Source organism: Hemicordylus capensis, chromosome 2 (assembly GCF_027244095.1).
Source record: "Hemicordylus capensis ecotype Gifberg chromosome 2, rHemCap1.1.pri, whole genome shotgun sequence".
NCBI classification, from domain to species: domain Eukaryota; kingdom Metazoa; phylum Chordata; class Lepidosauria; order Squamata; family Cordylidae; genus Hemicordylus; species Hemicordylus capensis.
The window spans coordinates 126175408-126196526 of NC_069658.1; the positions used below are offsets into that span (position 1 = coordinate 126175408).

The window sequence follows — 21119 nt, forward strand, 5'->3', positions numbered from 1 at the left end:
GTGGCACATAGGTGTGATAGAGAGAGAGAGAGAGATATTTTACTATGCTGTTTGTTACCACTGTCCAGCTTTGGGTGGGGCATTTTAAAATCTTGTCTCTGGGCCCACTCCAACCTTGCTATGCCCCTGATGTGTGCAATTGCTCAAGAGTGCCCTCGAATGCATGCTTCATTTCATGGCAAATGGAAACTTGCACAGTCTGACAGCTGCGATTTTAATAACAAAAAAAGCCCTTCAGAAACAGCTCATTTCCATCCCAAGCCATTTTCAAACTCAGAAACCCTGTGGGCTCCCCATGACAAAATGGAGAGCATGATGGAGTCCAGACATCTTTTCCCTCCTGAACCCTTAAACCTGGTGGCAGCAAGAAGGTATCTCTGGAGGCTGAGAGGTAAGCTCGCTTCTATGATGCCTAGAATGCTGCAACAGCAGCAGCAGCATTCCAGGCCCGGAAGGGGAAATCTCATTCTCCAGGGTACCCAAATTCTCACCATTGCCAGGTTTTAATTTTATTTTTTAATTTAAATTTAATTTTAAAATTTTAATTTAAAATTTAATTTTAATTTTTTAATTTTAATTTTGGGGAAAGGGAAAGAGGAAGTGGGGCAGAAATCGCGAACTAGCTGGATGGCTGTGGTGGCAAGGGCAAACCCCAAGATGAGCTAGTTTCAGATTTCAGTAGGCTGTAAGAAGGCTTTTTTTAAAACAGGGAAGTCTTAATCCTCCCGCAGTTCTGAATTCATCCTATCACTAGTAAATAGTAGCGGCAAACTTGCAGCATATTCACATGCCTAGGAATGAATGCAAGGAACCATTACTGTATTATAAGAGACACAATGCCATTAACATATTTTAAGTGGATTTTCCTTGCATGAGCATTTCTCTAGAAAGCATTTCTATTAATGGCTAGCATGTTTTTTTCAAGGGACTTTCTTTCTCCATTAGGTAATGCAAAGTTATCTAGGTTAGCATATTCAATTCAAGGGGGTGATTGTGGCAGGCCTGTTGGAGGCAGGGAGTGTAAGTGTATTGCAGTGTACTTCATCCCCTCCACCCAACCCGGAGTAAAACAAGCAGTTCAAGTAAGAACCATTCTGCCTACTTTACATGCAGCTGCCATCTTGGATCAGGGTGCATGATGTCACCACAAACCACACTGTTCAGGTGTCCCTTTGTAGAACAACATCTGTACTAAATTTAGTGCAAATCAGTGCAGATATTGTGAAGGTGTTGGGGGCACACACACAGAGACAGCAAGGTGCTCTCATATGGGTACTTTTCAATGGAAGGTAGGCTAAAAAGGCTGGTCTGGAAAAGTGCCTCCTCCCTTGGATGGAAGCCTAAAGTACATATGTTAAAAGCCTATTGTAAGAACTGCTTTTCTTCAGATTCTTTAATTACTTCTATCCCATTACTTCTATATGACTTCCAATATGGCTGTGAGAGATTCATAATATGTACAGACTATGCAGCTAAATCTAAATATAAAGACAAAGGTGAAAAGAAACCAAATATTTCTTTTGGGATGTGTAAAAAGAAATCATTATTTGAGTGGTGGAGCTGCTCTGGGAGCACACTCATTACTTACTGTTCCTGCTTAGTGGTGCATGGTGGAGCAACCTATTGGAGATTTATTTCTGTTTGTCAAGATGTTGATTGTGAGCCCTTTGGGGACAGGAGTCCATCTTATTTATTTATTATTTCTATGTGTAAACCGCCCTGAGCCATTTTTGGAAGGGCGGTATAGGAATTGAATACATACATACATACATACATAGGTGGGTAGTCCATAGTGTAATGTGGTGTGACCAACACCCCTCTTTAACCCCTCTTGTTTATCTTGTGTACATAACAAAACCATGGCTATTAAAAAGATGGACCAGTTTTAACAACCGTCCACATGTGTCTAGTCATTGCAGCTGTACTGTTACTCTTTTTAAAAACCACCTTGAATTCTCCATGTTGTGGGAACCTTCTGTAAAGAGTGCGCGAAGGAGGGGTGACAATCTCAGGCTAAATGAACTATCCCTCCTGGGCTGACCTCAGTAAAATTGGATCTGTGAGTTTCCAGAAGAGACTGACTGTGCGCAGCTCTGAATGGCTGGCACCTGTGTTGTTACCAAGAAAGCGCCCCCATCCCTGGAGCAGTTTTGCAACTTCGTTAGGATGCACTGTGCTTTTAAGAAAGGGAATGAATGAATAATCAGTGTGGTGTTTTGAAAAGGCAGATATGCCTGAAGACATGCCCTGTCTTATAACATTTATATCCTATCCTTCCCTTATAGCACCGTACAATGTGCTATAGTCCCTATTTTATGTTCCCTATTTTATGCACATAAGATAAGATAAGATAAGATAAAGATTGAGAGATGATGACCTGTCACTCAATGAGTTTCAAAGCTGAGGGAGGATTTGAACCCAGGTCTCCCCGGTCCTAAACCTATACTCTAACTATTATGACACACTGGCTCTCAAGCCTTGTTAGATTGCTTCACATATAGAAAGAAAGTAGAGTTTTTAACATAATATATACTGGAAAACGATATCCTTGAAAGATTATGCCACAGAATTTTGCAGATCTCCCCCACTTAGCTATTTATCACACTCACACTCACGCACTGTGCAATGCAATGAAGGCCGTAGGAGCCCACGCTGCTGTCTCAGCATGAACACTGTCAACGGAGTTGCACACTAGGGCAGCTCTGCTCTGGCGTAATACTGTGCAAGCACCAATTGGGAATAATTGCACTGTGCAGTATGTAAGTGACTTACTATAGGGTGGCACTGAAGTCAGAATCAAATTTTCACCTCGCAAGGCAGAGGTGAGAGTGATAGCAGAAGTCAGAAGGGGTACTCCACCTTTCCCCTGCCTGTCTAGACATTTTAAATCACCCCCCCCCAGTGGTACCCCCCAAAGCAAAAGAAAGCAGAAGAAAGCAGCCTAGGGGGTGGGTGGGGGATCATAAGCATGGAAGAAATTAAACATCACTCCAGCCCACCCATTCTCCACTGTCATCGTCCCCCCCCCCCCCACACACACATACCCCTGCATTCATATTCTCTTCAGTTTAACATTCTGAGGACTCAACAAAGAAGGAGAAAACAGACACTTCAAATGCTCCTTCCTTTCTTTGTAGGCAATGTGGAAGCTGCCCTTGATTTGGTATTGATCAATTCACTGCCGGTTGTGGCTGATTCAGAGACCTTGTTACTCTGCATCACATCAAGATGGCGTTCCCCGGACTCTCTCACCATTGGACGAGACTATGAGGCCTTGATGAGCCAACATCAATATCCCCTGGCAGTGACTGAAGAGAAGATGAGAGGATCCGCGAAAAAGGTGGTGTGGCAAAGGGAACAGTCTGGTGAAAGCATTGGAGCCTACTACTGTGAAGGGAAATTTAAAAACAAAGTGACAAGGATACATACGATGAAGATGCAGCAAAGAGGTACTATGTGCAGTGAGTCAGTTCAAAGCAATGCTGTGCCAGGCTTCAGTGGGATACCCACTTGCAAATGGACTTGAGTCCTTACATAAAGAGAAAGAAATATTGAGCATGGACAAATATAATCTCTGGGTGGGATGACATTATAGCAAGGGTACTTTCTCTTGAGCGTACTTCTGAAGTACACGGGTGCCCTTCTGAGAGTCACACACAGAGCCCAAATACAGGGGGAGGAAAGAGGACACTTTACTAAGGCCCAGGAGTTAACAGGAGGAAAATGTTAAGGTTAAATTGTGGGTCATGCCTGAGGATCTCTATGCAAACTTATTTCCACATATCTATTTTAGGTACTGCGGTGTAAGCTCTTGGTAAGGTTTTTCTGGTGCCAATCAGAAATTGGATTAGAACAGAATAATCAACTTTGGGCTCGTTGAAATGATATCTTGTTCATTCATACCTGACAGCAGGATGGGAAAAGAGAGAAACTGCAATTGGTGAAAGAGTTTACTCTCAGAGTGGCCCCTCCTAATCATGCAGAGGATGAGTGCAGGCACATCTCGCCCCCGATCAGGCATGCTCTCTCCCCACCACCTAATAATGATGAAGGGAGGTAGTTCATCTGAACCACCCTTCAGCATATGAGTGAAATATGAAGTCATATCTCATCCTATGGTTGCCTCTCCCATGCAATTAAAAATGATGGGATGGTGCATGAAGTGGAGGGAGACAAGCAAACCCATGCTCTTCCCCCACATGATTGAAAGGGCTGACACATGTATCATCCAAACTGAATGCTTGTCCAAGCCCTCTTCCACAATACAGGGGAGGGGGGCTTGTAGAAGAAATTCTAGGATTAGGAGTGCGAGAAGGAGAGGTGTGCAAAAGAGAGGTGTTCCCACTATGTTGGTTTCTCAAGAACTATAAGTATCGGAGCTCCTTAGTTCCTTCTGGCATTTCCTGTGCACAGGTAGGCATCTGACTGGTGGCAGAAGGTGGGAACAAGAACCATTCCCAGTGAACCGTCCATTCTTAGGGACACTGAGAATGGAAAGCAGCAGAAGGACCAGTGGTTGGGAAACAAGACCCATAGGCAACCCTGGGGTCTACACAGACACGTTTGTATATACCTAAAGGAACTTTTGGATCCTGGTCTAAAATATTAATAAACATGTGATGCAAACAGCCACTGTTGGAAGCCTGTTATTGTTCCTTTCTGAATAGTGAAACCAGGCCATTTGTAAGCAAATGAATTACTCAAATATAGGCCACTGACTAAAAATACATTGGAACTGAGCCCACTGAAGAACATTGATTCCTTTTCATTATAACAATACTGTGAACCAAAAGGCTGATGAATAAACTAAACAACCTGTACAAAAGGAGTGAGGCCCTGGAGTGGAGGGGGGGAGCCAAAGAGAAATGCAGAAAATTCTTATTTTGAAGTTAACTTTTTTAATTAATTGATGTTTTTTTTAAAAAAAAACAAAAACAAAACATGATTCAAACAGCCCTTGCAGATAAAATCTGCAAGGCTGGCTGGCTTGAGAAATTATTTGGTCCAAACTCTTTCCTTCCTCTCTTGATTATTTCCAAATAGTGTGTTCTTGAGTAGTAGTCCATGGGAGGTTTAAGTGCTGTTCCTGAAAAATTTCAGTTATGGATTGAGTTCAGTGTATCATACTTGCCTCTTTCTTTCTGGAGGATTCACAAAGAGTATTTATGACCACTGATCCCCATTTTTTCCCCTTTTAATTTTAGCTTCCTTTCTTCCAAAATCCTTAACTATTACTGCAAACAAAGGAGAAAATGTCACCATTTCCTTTATCAAAAAGGTTAATGAGCCAGAAGATGTTGTGATCTACAAAAATGGTATTTATGCTCTCTTGTCTTCCCCCCCTCCTTTCTCATTGGCATCTGAGCACCTCTGTTGAAACAACAGCGGCTGATCCTCAGATAACTGTTTCCTCTCTTCCAGATTGCTTCCAGAGCATGGGCAAAGCTGGGCAGTTTCACCTAGTTGCTCAACAGTGTGCATAGAGGGACTGGAAGGGGGGAGTTGTACAAAAGGCTCCAGCAGCATCCCCACAGTCTTCCTTTAAGGATGCACTTTATGAGTTAGTATGTCAGCTAGTGGCCATGCTGTGCTGTTGGAAGACCTGCAGGTTGCTTGTTATGATGGGTTTAATACATGAGAAAGATTTGCGTGAATTAAGCCTTCATCCATAGGTGGAGAGGAGGCTGCAATGCCTACCTTACACATGATGGCAGGGATATTCTGAAGAGAAGAGGCAATTGCAATGCCCACTTCTCTTCCACACAGACGGCAATCACTGCCTGCTTAAGTCTATCAAATGGGTCTCTCCCTTCAGATCTCATATCTTGATGACTGTCACCTGACAGTGTGAACTTGAGAAGCTTTGTGGTTGAGGTGAAAGCGAGTGACAGGAAAGTTCTGCTTTATCTGTGATGATGAAATGTGCAAGTCATGTTTCATACGTGCCAGTCACTGACGCTGTGGTCGTTGAGTGATGAGCACACATATGTCAACTCACCCTAAGGTGCTTTCTTATTTCTTCCCTCAGAAAGCACCTAGAATGGTTGCTTTCATCTCCAGGTATATTTACATGGGTTCTTCTCCCCGCAGGTACTTTCATATATTCTGCCCTCAAGCACGAAGTTCTTACATTGCTGGAAGTCCCTCTCTTCCTTGTCCAGCTCCAGGATGCAGGTGTTTACTCTGCCAGATATATTGGAGGAAACCCCTTCACATCAGCCTACACTAGACTGATAGTACGAAGTAAGATTTTATCTGGTGGTTTAGTGGAAAGTTTGAACTCAGGGATGTATGATGTTCTTCGGACATTTGTTCTAAAGTAGATGGCATGCCACCTGTCCCCATGGTTATGCACAAACACAAATGCAAATGCATACATGTCAGATTTTCTGTTTATGCAACTTATGACCCAGCAAGACAAGCTCAACCTGTTCAGCCATGTTCTAGATGGGGCTTGCCTTCTCTATAGGATCAGTCTGGAGGTGCACCTAAATCCAGCATTGTCACTGGAGGCTCAAGTGGCCTCTGGAAGAAAGAGTATCTTTTCCATACTAGATGTGTCCTGTCCTGGACAGGGACAGCAGAGCTGAACTTCTCCATGTTCTGGTAACCTTTAGGACTGATACTGTAATGTATTGTATGTGGGGCTGCCCCTAGCTCAGAATACACTTGCTAGGCTGCTAAGTAGGAGTCATCATTGAGAATGTATCCTGCTGGTGCTTAAACAACTGTATGCCTGCCAGCCTATTTCTGAGCACAACTCAAAGTGCTAGTGCTTACCTATAAAGTCCTACATGACTTGGAACACAGTTACCTGAAAGAATGCCTGCTCCCATGTGTTCCTACCCATGCATTTAAGTCATCTTCGGGGCTGTTCTTTGTGGTGGCCCCATCTTTGGAGCTTAGATGGGTTATGACTTGGGAGAAAAGGGCCCTCTGAGTTGTGGCACTCCACTTGAGGAATGCTCTCTCCACGGAGCCTGACCTGTTGTCTGTGTTGTTCTCTTTTAGGGGCCAGCTGAAGATTTCTTAGGCTCTTTAGGAAATAATTGTGTTTAGTGATGTTTAGGCTATTTAGGAAATAATTGTTTTAGTGCTATTTAAAACTGCTGTATTATTTTATTCTGTAATTACCATTTTTAATTATTATTTTTCATACACCACCATGTATTTCTAAGTATGTAAGAACATAAAAACAGCCCTGCTGGATCAGGCCCAAGGCCTATCAAGTCCAGCATCCTGTTTCACACAGTGGCCCACCAGATGCCTCTGTGGAGCCCACAGGCAAGAGGTATGTGCATGCCCTCTCTCTTGCTGTTGTTCCCCTGCAGCTGGTTTTGAGAGGCATCATGTCTCTGAGGCTCGATAAAAACTAGCCTAGATAAATAAATAAATGTAACAGAGGTTCAATAAATCAGTTTTGCTATCGGCCTAAGATCGCAAAGAACAAAGAACAAAACAAAACAAAAACATGGGGGTGGGCACGTTTTAAAGCACCTGGTAGGTACCAGGAGGCCTGGTGGCTGGTTCCACACCAGAGTAAAGGGCCGGGTACTGATTCAGTCAGGCGCCATGCCCTGACCTCCTCTCATCGCAAGGCTTTACCCCGCTGAGGGGGGGGGGCCTTGACCCACCCCCAACCCAAGCCGCCAAAGCTCTGAGTTGGTCAGTCAAGCCACCCCCGAGTGGGGGCCATTCCCAGCCCTCTGGGCCTCCAAAACCCTGAAGGCCATTCCATATGGCCACTGGAGGGGAAGCATGTACACTACAATGTGATGGTTGCCAGTCACATGGCCAGGGCCAGCACCGGGAGCTGGCATTGTCAGGCACCTGTTGAGGCTCACATTTCAGTAGGGTGTGCACCCACGGTTAACCACCAGAACCTCTTGGCCCTGCTAGTGCTACTTGACATTGCTGTCTGCTCAGAAGCCCATTCTAAATGCATGACAATGGGAGTGGGAAGAAGCCTTCACCTGCGCAATTGTCTCTGTCTGTCTGTGGTGGCCATGAGACCCTCTCCCAGTGGTAGAAGGAGAGCAAATAGGGGAGCAAATGGGGGATTATCTAGACCCATTTCAAACTGGCTTCCAGACTGGCTATGGGGTGGAGACTGCCTTGGTCAGCCTGATGGATGATCTCCAATGGGGAATTGACAGAGGAAGTGTGACTCTGTTGGTCCTTTTGGACCTCTCGGCGGCTTTCGATACTATTGACCATAGTATCCTTCTGAAGCATCTGAGGGGGTTGGGGGTGGGAGGCATGAAACCTCTGGGAGAAATCATCACGAGATTTGGTGCTGGGTGCTATCAATATGCTGATGGCATCCAAATCTACTTCTCCATGTCAGCATCATCAGGAGAGGGCATAACCTCCCTAAATGCCTGTCTGGAGGTAGTAATGGGCTGGATGAGGGATAACAAACTGAGACTGAATCTGGCTAAGACAGAGGTACTCATTGTGCGAGGTCGAAACTCGAGAGATGATTTTGATCTGCCTGTTCTTGATGTGGTCACACTTCCCCAGAAGGAACAAGTACGCAGTCTAGGGGTGCTTCTGGATCCAAGTCTCTCTCTGGTGTCCCAGGTTGAGGCAGTGGCCAGAAGTGCCTTCTATCAGCTTCAGCTGATATGCCAGCTGCGCCCGTTTCTTGAGATAGACGACCTCAAAACAGTGGTACATCTGCTGGTAACCTCCAGACTGGATTACTGCAATGTGCTCTATGTGGGGCTGCCTTTGTACACAGTCCGGAAACTACAATTGGTCCAGAATGCGGCAGCCAGGCTGGTCTCTGGGTCATCTAGGAGAGACCATATTACTCCTGTATTGAAGGAGTTACACTGGCTGCCGATATGTTTCCAGGGAAAATACAAGGTGCTGGTCATAACCTATAAAGCCCTAAACAGCTTGGGCCCTGGGTATTTAAGAGAGTGTCTTCTTCGTTATGAACCCCACCGCCCATTGAGATCAGCAGGAGAGGTCCGTTGGCATTTGCCACCGGCTCATCTGGCGGCTACTCAGGGACAGGCCTTCTGCTTTGCTGCCCCAAGGCTTTAGAGTGTGCTCCCTGGTGAAACAAGAGCCTCCCCATCTCTGACAATTTTTTAAAAATCTTTAAAGACACATCTGTTCAACCAGGCTTTTAACTGATATTGTTTTAATTGTTTTAATGTTGTTTTTAGAATATCATTTTTAAAAATTGTTTTTAAATGCTGTGTTTTAAATTTTGTTTTGTTTTGGGTTTTTTGTTTTTAACGTTTTATCTTTGTTTTTATCTGGTTGTAAACCGCCCAGAGACGTAAGTTTTGGGTGGTATAAAAATATGTTAAATAAATAAATAAATAATGTTGAGGAAGAAAGGAGCCTCTGAGGACATCTTGCCCAAAGCTCTCCCCGCCCCCCAACAACCTGTGCTGATTTGCAAACCTTATGGAACAGGCAGAGTTTTACGTAGGAAGGCCTTTTGGATTACCAGCTCTGTGGTGACGTCACCAGCTCTGTGGTGACAATAACATGTAATCTAACCTTCATTGTGGTTTCAGACATGGATGCTGGAGATGTTGGTTGGCTTGGCATGATGAGGAAAATGACTCTAAGTAGTCCAACTGACATTAAAAGGAGAAGTGAGACATTAAAAGGATTTTCCTCATCGTGTCAGCCACTAAGAGGCTCACTTGTGAAGCCTAATCAGCTTTCATACCTGCAAAAGCAGCCCTTTTGCAGGTATCTTTTTAGAATCTTTTTATTAGATAATAATTTTAATAATTAATAATAATTAATATTTATTAAATAATAATAATTATTATTAAAGGCCTGGCTTTTGAGCATTTTAATTAGTTTTAATTGTTTTAATGCTAACCTGGTTTTCAGGGTTTTAATTGTTCTGATAGTTTAATTGATTTTTAAGATGTTTTTAATTGGTGTTCATATTTATATTTCTGTTTTAATTGTTATTGGTTTTAATGGTTTCTGTTTTTAATTGTAAACCACCCTGAGCCATTTCGGAAGGGTGGTATAAAAATCAATCAAACAAACAAACAAACATTATTTAGCTCATCAACTCTTATTATGCTTTTGCGTGAAGGGTGTGAATCTCAGAAATGGGGACCTCAGTGTAACTTCCACTGCCCAGACTGCATGAACGGAGGCATCTGTCATGAAGATACCGGGGAATGCCTTTGCCCACCAGGCTTTATGGGGAAAACGTGTATGAAAGGTAAGAGAAAGCCATTTAGTGTGTTTAGGAAAGAGCCTGGTTGCTTCCATACCAGGCATGCAGACATCTGTGGTACTCAGGGATCTGGGTTCTGATCAAAGTGTCGGAGCAGTTCCCTATGGAGGAAAACAAAGAATTTTTTTGTTCAAAAAACAGATGACTGGAATGATGAGAAATGATGGTGATTTATAAAATTATGGTGTGGAGATAAGGACATTTCCCTCTCCCCCGCCCCCATCATCACACTAGAATAATTTCCATTTGTTTTGTTGTATATTCTTGCTAATGTTACATTTTTAAAACTACTCTGGGTATTATGTTATAGCGAAAAGCAGTATATAAATTTTTTTTGGTAACAACTATCACAACTGGAGTCACACAGAACCCATCCCTTTGCATATTTTTTCAAATAAGTCCCACTGGCTGACATGATGATGAAAATGACTCAAAGTAGTCCCATTGAAATTAAAAGGGCAAGTTAGGCATTGCGTATTTCAATGGGAGTAGTCAGCCTCATCATGTCAGCCACTGAGTTCAACTGAACATGTTCCCCCAAGAAGACACGCATAGGATTGCCCTTCCAGGGAATCTGATTGACAGCCAGTTCTGAAAGAAGTATTTCTTCATACCACATGTAACTGACTTATGGAACTCACTGTGATAAGAGGTGAGCCATCCTCTGGTTGAGATAAGATGAAATTAAGGAATTTTCCAATCACACTATTTAAAAAACTTACAGGAGATCTTAACTTTTGAGTCACAGCCAGTTGACTACTATTGCTACATTTTTTTCTCTCAGCCAGATTCAAGTATGTGACTTGTTGTTATAGGGTATGATTCTCATTTTGGGTGTAAGAGGTCCTGGGTTCAATTCCTGGATTAGCCCTGATGGGGGTGGGTGAAGGGCTGTACCTTTAGGATTTCTAGCGGGAGGACCATAGCTCTATGAATGAGCATGAATCTGTTTTGCATTCAGGAAGCCCAGGTTCAATCCCTGGCATCTCCAGGTAAGGCTGGGAAATACCCATCTGAAACCACTGACATATAGTTGGGTCAATTGTCTGACTCAGTATAAAGCAGCAGCCTATATAAGCATTTAGCTGCACCTGCATGTGTATTTAGACCTAACAGTCTAAATGCACCTGCAGCTGCAATTAAAGACTTGGTCCTTTTGTAAGGGTTTCAGTTCTCTACCACACATAATTTTGTACTGTAGAAATATCAGTGGATGCATTTGATCGCTTTTATTATTTTGGCCATGGAAACTTGCTGACCCCCCTCTTGGGATGATTGGTTGGCTGAAAAGTGGGGTCTTGTGGTTATGTTTAAATTAACTAATTGTATTCAAATGTGGGAAGGCAGATATCGAAGTGATAATTTTGTGCTGAATTTGAGTCTTTTTTAAAAATTAATTTCTAGAATAACATGATACAAGATATTTATTTATTTTATTTTATTTTATTTTTTATGTTTTATATCCCACTCTTCCTCCAAGGAGCCCAGAGCGGTGTACTACATACTTAAGTTTCTTCTCACAACAACCCTGTGAAGTAGGTTAGGCTGAGAGAGAAGTGATTGGCCCAGAGTCACTCAGCAAGTCTCATGGCTGAATGGGGAACTCGGGTCTCCCCAGTCCTAGCCCAGCACTCTAACCGCTACACCATGCTGGCTCTAGCCTTTTCTTTCATTTGCTGTCATTTAATATAGTTGAATTATAATTGAGTTTTTCTTTTTTTCTTTTTTGAATAATGAATGACATTTATGTCTTTGACTAATGAGAAATATTTCTGCTTATATTTGTGAGGAAATAAAATGTACTGAAAGTATTTTTGCAATGTACACAGTGTTGTTCATAGGGCAGTGCAGGTCTGTGTTCGGCCCTGTGCCACATTGTTCCCACCAGTGGCCTGCACTCTCCCTCCACCATGGTGTGCACCTTCCTACCTCACTGGGGCAGTAGTAGCCACTCCACTGTTGCTGCTCTTGTGAGTTACTACCCACCACTCACTGCCAATATTCAGTGGAGAAGCAGGGAGCTCCCGCTCCGATCCTCACTGGAGAGAGGCCTCCCTGCTGCCCAGCAGCCACTGAGCCAAAAGGGGGATGGAGAGCACACATAGGTGCTCCATTCCCATCCAGCTTGGGGGCTGCTGGGAAACAGGGAGGCCCCATTCATTCCCCTCTCCACAGAGGATCAGAGTGGGCCCTCCCTGCTTCTTAGCACTGGATATTGGTGGTGATGGTGAAAGCAAGGGCAGCAGCGAGTGGCAAGTAGCCACAATGAGCAGCGAGGAGTTGTGGCAGCAAATGGCGGGGAGTGGGGGAGGAAGGTGCAGATACTGGTGAGGGGCCCTTTCCAAGGCCCCGAACTTTGCTGGGTCCATGTTCTTGGAAACTTCCAGCTTACTCCAGTGTCAATGTTTTTGGTCACTAGGATGAACTTCTTTTGGAGCCAATGAAGATATGTCAGTGTATGCTGGTTTAACTTACATTTCCAAATAGGGCTGTGATAGATGCATTTTCATCACAGCTGATTAGGCTCCAATGGTTTGAGATCCCTTTGTCAAAGCAGCCCATTTAAACGTGTTTAGAATCTGGTCCAGTGATCTGTAATAACCTTTTTTAGCTAGGATTTGTGAACATTCAGGGATATGCAGGGATAGGAATCTTCATGGCCTTGACACATTCTTGCTACACTTTATAGCTTGTGGAGAAAACAGATTTGGCAGGGCTTGCCAAGAGAGCTGCCAGGAAACATCAGGATGCAAATCTTTTATGTTCTGCCTGCCTGACCCATACGGCTGTTCTTGTGCTTCCGGCTGGAAGGGACTCCAGTGTGATGAAGGTAAAGTCACTCACAGACCCAAATGGCATTTGAAGGGAGGGGGCAAAGCGGCCAAGCACCCTCATGTGAATCGTCTTCTGCCCAACAAAGCAAAACAAAACCAACAGCAGAAGATAGGAACCAGATTGCTATTTCTGAGGCCAAGCCACATTGCTTATTTGCAATTTTCTACTACAATATTGTCCAGTTAGCCTTCCCACAACTCAGTGCCATGTATATAGAGTGCTACCTATTTCTTTACAAGTACTTCTATCAAGAGTGCATGCCTGCAGAAAGATTATTTACATTAGGAAAATAATTCATGAAAGTTACATCTGAAATGAAAGCATTTCAGATGCACTTTTGGTAGAGTTACCTAATCCTAACAACTAATGCAAATACATCACTACACCATAGATCCTAATACATCTATGTACTGTATATAAAGCTGCTTGGGACACTCTCTCTCTCTCTCTCTCTCTCTCTCTCTCTCTCTCTCACACACACACACACACACACACACACACACACACACACACACACTTCCCAGACCAACATGCTGATCCCAGAGAAACATGCTGTTTTACAGGTAAGTTCCAGACCTTGCCCACACTCCCAGAAAAAGCAAAACCCCAGAAAAATTCATAAATTTCCCAGAAAATGTGGGGAAACTCTCCCATTGGAAAAGCATGGGAAATGATGCCTTCTGACAAACTTTGGCAGTTTTCATGGGTATTTTTACAGATGGATGTTCATAAAATGATGAAGACGCAAACAAGCTATATTGTTATAGTTCACTGGATTTCTATCCATGTCAGATTCATTGCTAAAGAAATTTTTTAAAGCCCCACAAAAATGCATTAGATATCTTCATTCATCTGTCCCATTCAGTCTCCTAGAATTTGTCTTTTTAGGGGCTCTTGGCAGCAGCTCTATTACATGCTCTAAACCAGGGATTCTCAACGTGTGGGTCCCCAGATGTAATAGGACTTCAACTCCCATAATTCCCAACCAAAGGCCACTGGGGCTGGGGATTATGGGAGTTGAAGTCCGATAACATCTGGGGACCCACACGTTGAGAAACCCTGCTCTAAACAAAGCCGCTTTCCTGATCATCAACTACCATGGAGTGAAGGGAGAGTGCGTGGTCATTTTGTGGTACGGAAGGAATGCTTGCAAACTGCAAGCCCTTTTACTAGTACAGTATTAATATATAGATATTAATAATTACTTAATGATACACATCATACAGCCTCAGTTTAGAACTATCACACATTTAATAGATTCATAAGATAGACTTTTAGAAAAGAATCCCTTTATATTTGTAATCATCAAATGCACTGCAAAATATTATTGCTTTTATACTGGTTTCGCTGGCCTCTGTACTGGCTCTATGGGGTGAACTTTCTTTTCACAACATTTTAATCACTTCAGTAGCTTCTGTGGGAGTAAGCGAAAAGCAGACGTGGAGCCCTTAGCAGAAATTTGCATGGTGATATCGCGAGAAGAGAGAGGACCAGGATAATGTTCCGAGGCAAGAAAAGAACTTAAGTAGAAGCAGAAGACAGAAAAGAGTTGTGGCTTGGTTTGTTTATTGGCATTGATATACCACCTTTTGCCTGTGGCTTCCAACCATTATTGTTCCTGGTTCTTTCTCTTTCTCATTCTCCTCACAGGTAGTTATTGGTTGTACTGAGGAAGGAATGGTTCATTCCAGAGTAGGTTGATGGATAGCAGCAGGTGGAGGAAGCAATGGTGACTTATTTGCCTAGCTGCCATCCTCTCCCTGCCCCACAGACAGTTAATAATTCTATAGGAAAAGGAAAGGGCTCTTGGAGCTTTCCCAGACAGCAGCTTTACTGCGGGTTTTCTGTGAGGCTTTACTGCGAGTTCAAATTTCCCCCCAAAAACTGGTGTAAAAAGTGATTGTTTTAACCCCGGATTAAATCAGGCTCGCCGTTAGGCTCTCAGGGACTTTGGAGTAAATTTTCGCTGATATGTGAACGCATACCTCCACTCCAGAGGAGATGGGAACTAAAAGCCAGGTGTGAAATACTTCCTGGTATCTTCTTTCAGGTAGGGCTCTGTTACACAGACAGAAGCATGGGGAAAGATAAAGGTAAAGTGTGCCATCAAGTCGATTTTGACTCCTGGTGCCCACAGAGCCCTGTGGTTTTCTTTTTGGAAGAATACAGGAGGGGTTTACCATTGCCTCCTCCCATGCAGTATGAGATGATGCCTTTCAGCATCTTCCTATATTACCGCTGCCCGATATAGTACCAGCGGGGATTTGCACCGGCAGCCTTCTACTTGTTAGAAGCATTTCCCCGCTGCGCCACTTAAGGAGAGAAAAGAACAGCAAGTTAAATAGAAGGCTGGGCCAATCCAAAGCTACCGTGGGACTCAGAACAAGGCAAGGTAGTTACTCTTGAGACCAGGAACCTTTTGATAATTCCACGGCTCTGATAAAAGTTGTGGCCTAATATCAGATCCATAGCTATCTTGTAGGTATCACAAACTACTCTTCCCCTGTTCCCACAACCATTAATGTGACTGGGTATCCTTGCAAACATTGAGGCTATTCTCACGACCCACAGAAACCGGGCTAAGGGAGCCCAGCCCGGTTTCTATGGGTCGTGTGCTGCAACGGGAACCACATGGCTCCTGGGAGCAAGACCTCATAATTACCCCCCCAGTGAGGCTAGCAGAGTGCGCGCTCTGCTAACCCAATTTACCTGGTCATGTGTTGTCGCAGTGAGGTTCTGCGCGGCAGCGACTCACGAGGAGACCCCTAACAGGGAGGCAACAGCAAGCCTCCTGGTGTCGAGGGGCTCCCCGCACCCGCATGGGGAATTCTGGGATTTCTGGGGGCCAGGAGGCCCCCGATCCCCACCACCCCAACCGGCTCTGTGATGGAGCCGGTAATTGTGTGGGCGGCCGATCTGGCTGCCCAGGGCTAGCAGCCTGATCGTCTGCAGGGAGTACGAGTCAAGCCCGCTCTCCCCACAAAACCCCTTACAGCTCTCCACACTGCTTGTGTGGAGATCCTCATTGTGTGGATAGTCTGTTTTACTGTTTGATAATAAAACTGGGAACAGTAACTTGGATTCATTGATGACCAATTCCCTTGTCGCACAAAAGTAATAGTGACAGAGTAATAGTTAAAGGCCACATCCCATGTCTAGAAAGGGTCTTTAGGGATCTCTGTGGCTTGGATTTCCACCTCTTGAATAGGGATACTAACTGTAATAGTATTCATATAGTACAGTATACACTTAAAAACTTGTGATATCTGCAAAAACTATAGTTATAAGAGAGGATAGGAGGGAGAGGCATAGAAGTGCCCCAGACAGATAAGAGTAGCAAGTTCAAATGGTAAGCTAATGAATGGCATTCAGAATGCTAATTTTATTCTTTGCCAGTTAGTTGACTATTATCCTGCCCATGTCTTCTTGCAGCTTGTGAGCTTGGTTCTTATGGTCCGGATTGCAAACTGAAGTGTGATACCTGCAGTAACCGGGGAACATGTGACAGATTTAAGGGCTGCATCTGCCACCTTGGTTGGCATGGTCTGCAATGTGAAAAAGAAGGTAAAGCAAAGGTAACCCTGTAGTAAAACAAAAATCTACATGTAACGTTTGTGCCAAAGGTTGATATCTCCTTGTGACTTTGCCCAGGATTTCTGCTTGCTTACTTATGCTGCCCAAAACACACATCTCGTGGTGGTTTACACAAAAGGAAAAAAAACAGTGGACAAGAGATACCTAGATATCAATATTACTTGCATCTAGAAGGGAATGCATGAAAGTAAATGCACAAAACAGATGTGACATGAAGTCAATTCAAATTGTATGTGGGAGATGCATGAACATTCTCCCACCACTGAAAAGTAGCTGTGAGGAGGGGGCAGTTTCAACAGAGGAGTGGAAGCAGAAGTGGTGAATCCTTTCTCCTCCCTCAGCTTGCTCAAAATTGGCTTCCTCAACCTGCTTTTCACCCAGCAGGAGAAGAGGTGTAGGTATTTCCATGACTGAGAAAACAGCTTGGAATATAGGCATATAGGATGCTGCCTTATACTGAGTCAGACCATTGGCCCATCTAGCTCAGCATTGTCTACACAGACTGGCAACAGCGTATCCAAAGTTGCAGGCAGGAGTCTCTCTCAGCCATATCTTGGAGATGCCAGGGAGGGACCTTGGGACCTTCTGCATGTAAGCATGCAGATGGTTTTCCCTGAGTGGCCCCATCCCCTAAGGGGAATATCTTATAATGCTCACATGTTGTCTCCCATTCAAATGCAAACCAGGGTTTGCATTTGAATTCATGATTTTGAGCAGGAAAATGATCGCTGACATGAGCGGCACTCACCCACACATGTCCCCTGTTGCTTTCTATTGGCCCAGAAACAACAGGGAATGCTGCTTGTGTGGCTGCCAAGCAACCACACACACCAGATTCCTGACATCTTCCCCCTCCTCTGCTGCCTTTCAGGCCTGCTCAATTTAGGCCCCACAGCTGTTTTTGGACTGCCACTCCCATAATCCCCAGCCACAGTGCCCAGTAACCAGGGATTATGGGAGTTGTAGGCCAACATCTGCAGGAGGGCCAAAGCCTAACCATTATAAATATGGTTGGGGATTTTGATGCTACCGCCACTATGCCTTAATCGAAAGAAGTGGCAGCAGCAGAGTCAGGTGTAATTATCCCAAATTCTTTCACTCTCAATACCCAAGGGCCAGCTAGTGGCCTTTTGTGGATTTGATTCTGGCTGCAGGCTGCCAACAGGCCCTAAGCCAGGGCTGCTCAACTTCGGCCCTCCTGCAGATGTTGGCCTACAACTCCCATAATCCTTGGCTATTGGCCACTGTGGCTGGAGATTATGGGAGTTGTAGTTCAAAAACAGCTGGGGGCCCTAAGTTGAGCAGGCCTGCCCTAAGCTAATATATACATCAGACGTGGGGTCACAGAGGGGAACAACCAGAAAGGAGACCATGAGCATTCTATTGGAATGTGAGAAACCTGAGGATTTTCACTTTTTAAAAAAAGAGATGGATTTATAGTAAGGATAAATATCAATTTTTAGCTGATTAATTGTCTCTTTTTAAATCAATGCAGCAATGTATTAATATGTGGTATTATAGCAAAGTCTCAGTATAGGGACTGGTATTTTAAGATATTAACTCATTTATTAATCAGCCAAAGCTTTAGTTGTCTGATTAATACTAATTTTAAAAAATCATTTGATTTACAGATTACAGTAAAATGATTCAACCTTGCAGCTCTAGTTTCTAGGTTTTATTGTTACAAACAGCATCGTGGCTTGTCCAGAAGGGCCAGGAGTGGTAGGACAGCTGCCTTTTACCTCAGAAGAAAAAGAAAGAATTAAGATTGCATGGTATCCCTTTTTTTTATTCCTCCCCTAGGCTCAGCAGAACAATCACCCCAGATCCAGAACTTGCAAAGTACAGTAGAACTCAATGCTCCTTCAGAGTTCAACCCTAGCTGTATAGCTACTGGCAAGCCACTTCCTACACAAGAAGAATTTAATTTGATAAAACGAGATGGGACCATTCTTAAGGTAATCCGTTCATTCTTTTGTTTGGGGAGGTTTTATCTTGATAGTGAGCATTTCATCTAATCCCTGAATGTTCCTCTTCTCTTCTCTCTACACCTGTGCAATGAAGTTTGAACTTCAGGTCTCCCTTGCACGACCTTCAAGGGACAAACAGTATTCCTGGCAGCGAAATAGCACTTTACTACTACTACTATTATTATGAAAATTTATATACCGCTTTTCCACGAAAGTTCCCAAAGCAGTTTACATAGAGAAAATAAATAAATAAATAAATAAATAAATAAATAAATAAAGAAAGAAAGAAAGAAAGAAAGAAAGAAAGAAAGAAAGAAAGAAAGATGGATCCCTGTCCTCAAAGGGCTCACAATCAAAAAGGGAGAGATCTGCAAAGATTGCTCCCCCTCCACCCATGTCTGGCTGCTCAGCAACCCTCTAATTGGGCTTCAAAGCAGCCCCTTCTGAGAACACCGTTCCTGTTCCGCCCTTCCAGTGCTGTGGAATATGTGAGCCACTATGAATTAGGTTCACAAACTGGCCTTTCCTAGTGTCTCTATTGGCACTGGTGGCCAGCTGGGGTCCAACAGGTTCTGGGATTCGGAGGCAATAGGCTCAGACCAGTGTAAGTGCCAAAGAGGGTTTTTATTAGACCTAAATGATATCTTACAGAGGAGTACAGAACAAACAAAAACAAATTGTACGCCCCGCTTGAGCTGCTTGTCGAGGAACCCCGGTGACAATGATGGATGATACCCCAAGCTAGCGGCTGTGTAGCACCCTCCCGGGTCTGTAAGTCTACGCTGAAGTTCCAACTTCTAGGCTTTTTGTCTGTCTTATACTTTTTACAAAACTCATAAACACCACCTGGGATGGGGCTGCCGGTACATCTTATCAGGAGCTGTGTGCGAGACTCAGACACTTGATCACTTGCTAAGTGCATTTTCGTCCATGTCATCACACCTGGTCTTGTGGTAGCAAGTCTTGTGGTAGCAAGCATGACTTGTCCCCATAGCTAAGCAGGGTCTGCCCTGGTTGCATATGAATGGGAGACTTGATGTGTGAGCACTGCAAGATATTCCCCTCAGGGGATGGAGCCACTCTGGGAGGAGCAGAAGGTTTCAAGTTCCCTCCCTGGCTTCTCGATGATAGGGCTGAGAGAGATTCCTTTTCTTCATAAAGTGCAGTGTGGTAGATTGATTCATTCAATATTCATAGTAAGTGAGAGTGTGAAAAAAGTGAAAGTGGGGTCATGAGAGTTCTTTAATTGAAAAAAATCTCATTTGCTATCATTGAATGAGAATTCACACCTCAGAAGTTTTTCTGAAGGGATATTATTCCCTTATTTTCTGAGGTGTGAATTCTCATTCAATGATAGCAAATGAGATTTTTTTCAATTAAAGAACTCTCATGACCCCACTTTCACTTTTTCACACTTGCATTTACTATGAATATGGTGAATGAATCAATCTACCACAAAGCACTTTATGAAGAAAAACCTCAGAAAATCAACAAAATCCAGCCCTCTGGCCAATCACTCTGAAATTGGTGACGGGTGGTAGCCTCCACCCATTAGGCACTATCTACCAGTCCACCCCACTCTTTTGGGGCAGATCCACTTTCTGCCCCCAATCTGCCCCAAAGACACCAAAACTTCAAAAATTCCCAAAAAATCAGCCCTCTGCCCAATCCCCCTTAAATTGGGGTGGTAGCCTCCACCCATTAGGCACTACCACTCCACCCCACTCTTCTGCCCCAGGCCCCACTTTCTGCCCCAAACTGCCCCAAAGACACAAAAACTTCAGAAATTCCCCCAAAATCACCCCTTTGCCCAATCCCCCTGAAATTGGGGTGCTAGCCTGCACCCATTAGGCACTACCACCCCACCCCACTCTTTTTGCCCAGATCCCATGCTATGCCCCCGAACTGCCCCAAAGTCACTAAAACTTCAAAAAATCCCCCCAAATTGGCCATGAGCCGAATCACCCGAATTTTTCAGCCCCGAAATTCAGGTGATTCGGCTCGGCCCCCAGAAATATAGGGGGACATCGGGGGTGATTTGGTTCAGCCCCGAATCACCCCAAATTGCTCATTTCGGGCACAGATCGATCTGTGCCCAAAATTTTTTGCACATCTCTAATCACGAGAAAGGGCTCGTTGGCTCTTTCCTCTTTTTTTGATGGCTTAAAAAACAAACAAACAAATCCAGAAAGTACTTCTAATAATACATTTTTATCTCACCCATCCTCCAAGGAACTCAGAACAATATATCTTTATCCTCACAACAATGCTGTGAGATGGCTTTGGCTGAGAGATAATGCACCTCTTGTCACGATTATAGGGATGGGCTCACGGGTGGGCTGCAGGGAAGGCAGGTTTAACCTACCTTCCCTGCAGATGATCTTTTCCCTTCCCTGGGCGGGCAGATTGCCTGCTCAGAAGAGCAGTGGCTCTCCCAGGAGCTCCAGGGGTCGGGGTTCTTGGACATGCCACCATGTGTCAGCCCGCCTCTC

The 21119-nt window shown here is 44.1% G+C and overlaps 1 protein-coding gene across 1 annotated transcript in view; it reads left to right on the forward strand.

Annotated features, from left to right (window-relative positions):
• Positions 1-21119, forward strand: part of TEK (TEK receptor tyrosine kinase) — a 76804-nt gene that overhangs the window by 17782 nt on the left and 37903 nt on the right. Inside the window, exons 2-8 of the mRNA XM_053303395.1 lie at positions 3138-3449; positions 5205-5315; positions 6091-6243; positions 10082-10213; positions 12918-13058; positions 16496-16627; positions 18461-18615. Of these exons, the coding sequence (XP_053159370.1) occupies positions 3138-3449; positions 5205-5315; positions 6091-6243; positions 10082-10213; positions 12918-13058; positions 16496-16627; positions 18461-18615 (1136 nt within the window). The remainder of the gene's footprint in view (positions 1-3137; positions 3450-5204; positions 5316-6090; positions 6244-10081; positions 10214-12917; positions 13059-16495; positions 16628-18460; positions 18616-21119) is intronic.